Raw genomic sequence first — 9,787 nt, forward strand, 5'->3', positions numbered from 1 at the left:
AATATATTAAATCATGGACATCCGTTATCAGCTGTCAAAAGCTTGAAAGTGTATTAGTCTGTTTATTTTTTAACCCATCTGCGTTTCATAGTCATCTACAACTGGTAACGTTCATATAGGCTCTCCACTTTCCAACATTGAGAACCTTTATATCCTCTCTGCCTTTTCCCCTCTGCAGCCAATTACGTGTTCCTCATCCACGAGGCTTTTAATCTACTTTCAAGCCATTGTTTTGAAATTGAATGGGGGCTGATGTGTTCGTGTACGTAATGAACAGATGTGGAGTGTGCACTGCAGGCCTTAATTTGTAATCGTCACTTGCCATTGCGTGATAATTAACTTGTAGCGAGAATTAAATGGTGTGCTATTTGCATATAGGGAACTGAGGGGAGTGGCCTTTTATACCTGGCCTAGTAACTTGCACTGTTATATTTGCCAATATGTCATGATCTTTTTTGGAGTCGATCATTAATGCCAATTGGCGCCTTGTCACATCCTTTGTGGTCTAAAATGTGCTCATTAAAGTTGTGATTTTCATTAGTGTTGCCCATGATTGTTTAACAGAAATTACCTTTTTTTTATCGCAAGAGGATGTTTGACGATACTTCAACTATCTTTTTTCTTTTATTCATAGGTATGTGAAACACGGAAAAGAAGCAGCAAAGCTTGGAAATCTGACCAAGTCAATAGAGCTGTTTAATTTGGCCAACGAAATTCACTCCAGTGAAAAGCTAAGAAGCAGGATCAAGAAGCTAGAAGAAGCACTTAAAGTGGTGGCTCTTGATGAGGATGCTGATGACGACTTTGTGGATGTTTTAAACAGTGGCCTAATGCTGTACAAAGATCTTTACAATAAACTTTTCCCACATCAAAGGGAAGGCATAGCCTTCCTATATGAGCTTTACCGCGCAAACAAAAAAGGTGGTTTGTTAGCTGATGACATGGGATTAGGGAAGACTATACAAATAATCGCTTTTCTATCAGGAATGTTTGATGCAGAGCTAATCAAATATGTCCTTTTGGTGATGCCAACCACCCTAATTAGCATCTGGGAGAAAGAATTTGTCAAGTGGACTCCTGGAATGAGAGTGAGTGAGTTTCACGGTACCAGTAAAAATGAACGTACAAGAAACCTGGAAAAAGTCCAAAGAAAGGGTGGCATTGTAATTACAACCTACCAAATGCTGATTAATAATTGGGAGCAGATCTCCAGCTACAATGGACAAGAGTTCATGTGGGACTACATGATTCTCGATGAGGCTCATAAAATTAAAACTTCCTCAACGAAAACCAGCAAATGTGCACACAAAATTCCCTCAAAGAATCGTATCCTCCTTACTGGCACTCCTGTGCAAAATAATCTCCGTGAGATGTGGTCACTATTTGACTTTGCATGTAAAGGAAGGCTTCTTGGTACATCAAAAACATTTAAAATGGAGTATGAAAACCCTATTACCAGAGCTAGGGAGAAAGATTCAACACCAGGGGAAAAGGCCCTGGGACTGAAGATATCTGAAAATCTCATGAATATCATCAAGCCATACTTCCTCCGTAGAACTAAGGAAGACATTGAGAAGAATCGTACTGCTGAACATAAACAAAACCACATTGCCACAACTGAGAACAACCATAAGGGTAATGGGCCTGAAATGCCAACGCTTTCAAGAAAAAATGACTTAATCGTTTGGGTATATTTGGGGGAAGTGCAAGAAGAAATTTATCGAAAATTTCTTTCACTGGACCAGATTAAAGAGTTGTTGATGACTACTAGATCACCTTTGGCGGAACTAAATATCTTAAAAAAGCTCTGTGATCATCCAAGATTACTGTCTGGCCGTGCATGTAGTCAACTTGGCCTTGAAGGGCAGGATGACGAACAATATAATGATGTTGAACATACTGGCCATACAGGACCGACTAAAATTGATCACCTTTCTGATGAGTGTCTAATTCAAGAATCTGGAAAGCTGGTATTTCTTATGGGACTTTTGGAAAGATTGCAGGAGGAGGGGCATCGAACTCTTGTATTTTCCCAGTCGAGAAAAATGTTAGACATTATTGACCGGGTTTTAAAGAACAGGGGTTTTAAGATCATGCGTATTGATGGAACAGTGACGCATATAGCCGAAAGAGAGCGAAGAATTACGTTGTTTCAGACGAATAAAACGTACTCTGTCTTTTTACTAACCACACAGGTTGGTGGGGTTGGCATAACTTTAACTGCTGCAGATAGAGTTGTGATCTTCGATCCAAGCTGGAATCCTGCCACTGATGCTCAAGCTGTAGACCGAGCATACAGAATTGGACAGACAGAAAATGTAGTAATTTATAGGTTGATTACTTGTGGCACTGTGGAAGAAAAGATATACAGGCGGCAGGTCTTTAAGGATTCCCTAATCAGGCAAACAACTGGTGATAAAAAGAACCCTTTTAGATATTTCAGCAAACAAGAGCTGAAAGAATTGTTTTCTCTTGCAGATGCTAGAACATCTACCACCCAGATTCAACTTCAAAGCCTGCATTCAGCTCAAAGGAAGACTGATGCCGGCCTTGATGACCATATTGCATATCTTCATAGTCTAGACATCTTTGGTATTTCTGATCATGACCTTATGTACTCGCATGAGGTGTCTGCTCATGAGGAGCCTGATGGTGATGAAGAAGAATGTAATTATATTCAACATAGAGTTCAGAAAGCCCAAGAACTTGTCATGTTGGAATCTGACATGCATGGACAGATTGAAAGTGGTACTGAAGAGGCATGGATAAAGCAACCTGCAGGTGGTTTTGCAACAAAAACAAAGAGAAAGCCAGCTGCAGAACCGAACAATAGAAAACCTGATATTCCTCTTCCTAACACGGTTGATCTAACATTGGATGAGGAGGATGTTGTGAATATGAGCTGCCATATGACAAGTTTAGTTATTGAAGATTCAGATGAAGAAATGTTGGAAGAGTCCGTCTTAAAATCTGATGTGTACATTGCAGAAGAATCACAAATCAGTGAAAAGCAGGGAAACGACCCTAATTCAAATGGTGGCGTGCCCAATGCGCCTTCTCTGCTTACTAATGATTGCTATACTTTTGAGACTTCGGCTGCATTTCTTTCTGACAAAGACCACAGCTCCACGTCACAAACTAGTGTGCTTAATGGCCAATCTTTCAAAAGTTCTAAACTCTGCCTTGATACTGATGTTGGAGGTAAGAGTAATGATGATACAGCTGAACAAAATCAAGAGAACAGTGCTTTATTTGAATATGTTCAAACTATCGCCAAAGAACATAATCCTATGGACACTAGTTTGTTGCTGGAAAGACCTGCTCTCGCACACACTTCTAATGTGTTTGGTTCTGATGCCGTCGTCGACCAAGACAAAGTGTCCAAATCAATTTCTAATACAAGATTATCCGGATGCATGTTTACATTTCCTGAGGCTAAATCAAAAACATTATACGAAGAAATTGATTCAGTATTAAGTTCGTCACAATATTCCCGTGGGAGCATGTTTAAATCCCCTGGGGAACTTAAACCTAGCAGGGATGCCACTTTTGAGGGTGATTTGTTGGCATCACAATCTCCATTTCAGTGTGAGTTTAACCTTTTGCTGGAGGATTCTGTTGTCAATGAGTCCGGGTCAAAGGAAAACTCGCCAAAATACTATGAGAAAAAGCATGGCCTTAATCGTCTTGCAGAAAGTAGTTTAGCTGCTTCAGCAAATACGTCATTTGTGGAAGAAAATCGAAGTAATGACCATAAAATATTGAAACCACACCCAATTGATTGTGATTTAAAACTGGAAAGTGGAGAAGATTCAGACACAAAGGATGTGTTGGTTTCAAATACCAAAAATGTAGCAAGAATGGTTTCAGGCAGTGAAGAAAATGGCTGCGTGCCTTCATTTATGGATATTGAAACTGATAAGGGAAAAGTTCAAATAATTGATTCAGACAGTGAAGAGGAGCGTCCTAGTCTTGCTGTTTTTGGTAACGTAAATGAGAAGAAGAGGAGAGTCCAAAGAATAGATTCAGACAGTGAAGAGGAACATACTGATCTTGCTGTAATTGATAATGCAATTGACAAGAAGAGGAGGGTCCAAAGAATTGAATCTTACAGTGAAGAAGAAAAAGGCCTGGTTTCCAGTTTTGTTGATAAAGTTACCAAGAGAAGAGTCAATAGAATTGATTCAGATAGTGAAGATGACAATGTGGATATTCCTGCTATTAATAATGCAACCAATGAAAAACAAAAATTCAAAATAATTGATTCGGATCAAGAAAATGACTCCATATGTGCTTTAATAGGTGATGGTGATAAAGTAATCTCTCCTTTTAACAGCCCTTTACATTCAACACTTAAGGGCATCAATGCTTCCACTCCAAAACAAGAGAGATCTATTCTCGAGTTGCTTTTCCCACCGAAGCGCAGCATGGGTTTCAATACATCCACCGCTTCAAGAAGGTCTCTAGTGCGGGCTGCACTGGATGACCTTGATGATTTGGATGAAACTGTGCCAGGCAACGAGGAGCAAGAAGAGATGGAAGAAATGGATGGTATGGCTGAAGAGGAGGAATGCAATGAAGAGACTAAACCCAAATTGGGACCAGTTGGTGAAGTGGGGCCATTGTTAAAAGGCAATTCCAGCTACTTGGATGGTGAGTCTGACATGAATAATTCATCTATGCAAGATGTGGTGGAAGATACTGCAGATGAACTAACTGAGGATTTTACTCCAGACGAATCTACCAAAAACTACACACAGGATGAATCCACTGAAGAGACACAAGATGAATCCACTGAAGAGACGCAAGATGAATCCATTGAAGAAGGCACAGCTGAGCAATCTACCGGTGATGGGGAGCTTGTGTCCGGCGAAAACATCGACTGTTTTACTGCAGAACAAGGAGTTTCCCACAAAGACGTGCCTGCGACTAATTTAAAGAATAAATTGGCAACTGTAGAAGGTAATTCCACAAGCAGTTATGAAACGTTAGTTCAACTTGGAAAAGATTTAAAAGAGAATGGAAAGTTCAAAGAATCTCTGAACTGTCTGCTGAAGGCGCTTGATATCCAGAGTGGTGATCCAGAAGTTATGCTCCTAACGCTAAGTTTATATAAGCAGCTCTCCCAATGCTAAGGCGAAACGATCATATTTTCTGAACCCTGGGAGTTTTCCTGGGGGAGCAGGGGTCCATTTGTAAGTGTTCATAATTAATGGTCACTTCAAAGAATATAGTTTTAACTTTTGCACTTTAAGGTCACATTTTGGGTTTGAAGGATGGGCAATGGATATTTTATTTCGAGAAATCGAGCACATTTTGTGACTGTTTAGCTACACTTGGGAAGGCACTAATGATTATTGTGAAGATGGACGAGACTTGTACAAGTCTATTTAGCCTAATGCAATATACTTTCTTGGCAAAGTTCCTCACAAAAGTTGAAATGTACATATAATACATTATTTTCTATGATCATACCATTAAGACGGAAGAGTCAGTTAGTAAAACATTATGAATTGTCGCAAACATACTTTGCCAAAGAATGAGTTGTAGATTCCTGTAGTATAGCGTACTTGCTTGGCCATGAATTCTTCTTTCAGCCCACTTCTTGGCTTGCATTCACAAATGTAATAAGTAAATCCCATGTTGGCACTTTTCTACCAGTCATGTAATTTTGTGAAAATGCCGACCATACACCTGACTCCTGTTTGTGACACGCAGGCAATATCTGCTTAAAACATTCAAAGGATGGCTTATTCAACAGTCATGCCGATGATGCAGTAATTCTCGTCAATATGCTAAACCTAGATCACAGATGCAATGGCATTTCAGCAGAAACGCCATGCGTGTGAACATAGGCAATGAACCACTCTCCTTATTTAACCCAAGAGTTTTGCTAGTCTAAGCTGGTTTGTGAAAGGATCATAATATTTCCGTATTGAGTAATTCCATTTCAATCAAGCAGTAACAATGAAAGGTACAAGTCTGACAGGGAGCATCCGTAGATGACCTTGTATTGCACAGATGCCACAAATGGGGTGTCATAAAGTTGAAATCTGCTCGTTATAACGCTATGTTCTAAAATGTGGCTATTGTAAAGTAAATGTACAGTAAATTGTTACGCTTGTATGAAATTGCATGTTTTGGAGTATTGTAATAAATGGGGTTCCATCTCAATATATTGAATGTATGGCCAATATTTTGCTAAAGTTACTTTATGTGCATAGTTTGGTTGCTTAGGTGAAACGTTAGTGTATGGTGAAGAGACGGAAGGATGCTGAATAGATTGAAGGAAGCCCAACTTATTTTTCTTAACGGACGTCGGAAAGGCCACTATGCTATTGAGCAAGTCTGTAACCTACCTCATGTTCTGAATTCGCTTGGCACTTGAATGCTCTTCTCTTGGATTAGTGAGATTGTGTGCACTGGATGGAGTAGGGTCTGAATGTGGATGTCTGTTAGCAGCATGCATATTATTTATTTCCACATTACATTTCTGCTGTCCTTTGTTGGCCGACCTCTCATGTTGGAGATCGAGGAATGGGTGCAACCCTTATGCAACAGAGGCCAGAAGCTGCTCTTTCTGCTCAAGGAATGGGTGCAACCCTTATGCAACAGAGGCCAGAAGCTGCTCTTTCTGCTCAGTTTTTCTTCGTCACTCAATCAACGCACACCCTAAATTGTTTGTATTATTACACTGGTGGAATGTTTGTGATGTCTGACTTGTTAATATTCAAATGGGGGAATAAAGCGCCCGTTGCGAGATGGACAAGAGACCACTCAATGTTTGTTCAAATTAAGATTCTTCTGACGTATGCAGTAGTAGAACCAGAACATCTAAATGTTACTAATTCTGAATCAACCAGGTTCACTGTTGTGTTAACCAACCGCTCATTTTCAATAGTATGCAAGGTAACGGAATGCACAAGGTGAATGCTTCAGCTGCAAAACAGTGACTCCACCCACGTCCCCCCTGCCCCCTCAAACTCACTCGCACAGCCCTCCAAATCATGCACTTTTCAAATGAACTTTTCAAACATGGACATAGAAAGGAATAATAAGCTGAGCTGTATTCGTGCATCGACTTTTCTGAGAAACGTGGATTTGTTTGAAAAAGGCCCTGTTTTTGTGCACATTGCATTCCCTTTAAATCTACATACTGTGATGTGTGGAAGTGATATAAGAGCTGGCATAAAATACTTCCTACAGATGGGTCCTACTCGGCTTTCTAGCCGTCACAGACCTCTTTAAAGATTCCATTTCATAGTTCTGGCAGCAATTTGGGCTAATTCTGGAGATTGTGTAAACCAAAAGAATCACTTGAAGTTACACTTCAATCTGTGACCTAACAGTTGAGCCATCTCAATTTAAAACTCTTTCCACTTTGTCATTACCAGATTTGTTGGGACTCACTTTATTGTACTCTGGAACAAAGGATGAATTTGCCCATGTGTGTAGTGCAGGTTACACAGTAATCTGAGATTATTCCAACCATCTGCTCTTATTTGAATGTAATTACTTTTATTATACACTTTACTGTCCTTTCCAATGGCTTGTCCTTGTACACCAGTCCTATTACTACTTCTGTGAAAGTCTATGATGTACCCTGATGAATGAACCTTGGGTTTTCCCCTCCACGCAAACCTTATACAGTGCCCTGTTGCTGGATTCTTACTTCCCTCCCCCCTTATTAATATATGCTTTCAAATGGATTCCTCCCTCCCAGATTCTTTATTTTAGAAATATTTTATAGAAGCAAGTCTTCATTAGAACTTACTTCATTGGAACTTTCAACCATCAGTTGGCACTCCGGCGCCCACGAGGGATGTGACATAGGTATGTAGTATATGGACCTGGCTGCACTCCATCATTTCCAGTTTTCTGTTCTGAATGCTCTGAATACTCCCTTTGGACCACAGCACTGCTTTTGGTAACTTTGACTTGCATCTTGTTCCCACCGAAACCCCCAGGCTTCAACCTCTGAAAGGACAGTGGCAAGCCCATGGCTTTCCAGGGCACGAAAGTGCTGTCTTTCTAGAGCAGGGGTCCAGACATGACACACAGGGTATGGCTCCTGGCAATCCATGCAAGCAAAGGTCTTGAAGCGTGAAGACGCTATGCAAGTCACTGGCTTTATCAAAATCTTATGCTTCAAAAGAGACCACATGAAGACCCCGTTCAGCACAACACGTTAGTGACGGATGCCTCACTGTCTGTCAGGCTGGATTGCGCATGTGGGCTCCAGACTACACATAAATGGGCTGCGCCCTGAAATAGTTTCAACCAATACTACAACTCTACGGTTCAGGTATTAACTGACAACACCACGACCATGTACTACCTCACGAAGCAAGGGTGGGGGGGTGAGGTCCCCAACCCTCTCCCCGGAAGCACAAAAGATTTGGCACTGTGCCATTGCCAATGGGATAACGCTCCAAGCGTTTCACCTGCCTGACGCCGGGGAATTGTTCATAGCATGTAAATCTATGAAAGGTGCCAATGCTAGAAAAATTGAGTTACAGGTAAGAAACCTACCCCTTAAGTTGCAACACTACTGTTTTCAATTAAGTAAGCAGAATACCCCCTTCTAAATCAGACGGAGCTTGTGTTCAGGGAAAGCCTGCAAGCACCTTAACTATTTTCATTCATTTGGTACCTCCAGCCAACCAGGTGTATCCCACATTAATATAGTGGGTACTGAAACGTCCCATATATGGCATAAGGCATTTTCAGAATTATATAGTTTATATGTTCACAAGTTTGCTATGTTTTTTTTTTAATGTGTATATAACTGATTAATAGGGAGATGAGTGTGCCCATGTTCAAATTAAAGGGCTCATTCAGTGTATTAAGTGGATTTCAGAATGCGTTAGCCGTTTCTACGTTCACATCGAACCCTTTTAGGTATCATGGGGAAAGATGTTAAAAATATTGATGGGTGGAAGGTTTTGAATTAATCTTAACCACTGACACTACTCTGGGAAACCTTCCACACCACCATTTTTATAAAAATGTAATGTTTATTGAATTTTCAAGGAACAGTTGTACATCAATCCATGACATGTTTCAAGACCTGCATAGTCACTGGAACACTTTGGTAAAACGGCAAATCAGAATTCCCTAATAAGAGTCCGACTTTAACCATTCCCTTTATGCACCCTCCCACCTCCCCTTTTCCCACCCTCAATCTTGCAGGAAATGTCCGGGTGATGCTATTAGTCTCTGAGTGGGGGGCGGTGGGGATCTCATTCCTCCACTCTAAAGTGAGATAAACGTGTCTGGGATCCAACCAGGGTCTATTGAGTATGTCGGGGATCTCCATTTTTTTTCCTTCTCAATTTGGGGATATCCTCCTAGTCTTCATCCCCTTTGTGATTACCATGATTTGCTGTATGCCAAAAAAGGGAGCCACCCAGTCTAACAGTGTATGGGATTCTGCTAACATGGCTGTCATACTCTCCATCTCATGAATTTCATGGGTCTTCTTTGCCCATTCACTTTGTGTTGGTAGCTGGTGTCTTTTCCAAGAAACCGTTAGGCATACTCTCTCAGCCAAAAATAGGTTTTTCGCCATGTGGGGCAATCCCACATATCTGTCTCCTGAGTTGTCGAGACCAAACAGCAAGAGAATGGGGGTCGGGGTGGACACACTTCTTGTATCCCATCAATAGCCTTCAGCCATTCAAAGACCTCTTTCCAGAATTATTGAACCAATGGACATGTCCACTATATATGCCAGTAAGTGCTTGTGGTGTTGCATCCCCACCAATATGGGGGACTCTTCCCCCAG

At 40.9% G+C, this 9,787-nt stretch overlaps 1 protein-coding gene across 1 annotated transcript in view; it reads left to right on the forward strand.

Moving 5' to 3' along the window:
* Positions 1-6,174, forward strand: part of LOC138570067 (DNA excision repair protein ERCC-6-like) — a 78,306-nt gene extending 72,132 nt beyond the window's left edge. The window contains exon 2 of the mRNA XM_069648637.1: positions 635-6,174. Within this exon, the coding sequence (XP_069504738.1) occupies positions 635-5,135 (4,501 nt within the window). The 3' untranslated portion in view covers positions 5,136-6,174. The remainder of the gene's footprint in view (positions 1-634) is intronic.
* The last annotated feature ends 3,613 nt before the right edge of the window (positions 6,175-9,787 follow it).

Source organism: Ambystoma mexicanum, chromosome 2q, assembly GCF_040938575.1.
Source record: "Ambystoma mexicanum isolate Mex_15411 chromosome 2q, UKY_AmexF1_1, whole genome shotgun sequence".
NCBI classification, from domain to species: domain Eukaryota; kingdom Metazoa; phylum Chordata; class Amphibia; order Caudata; family Ambystomatidae; genus Ambystoma; species Ambystoma mexicanum.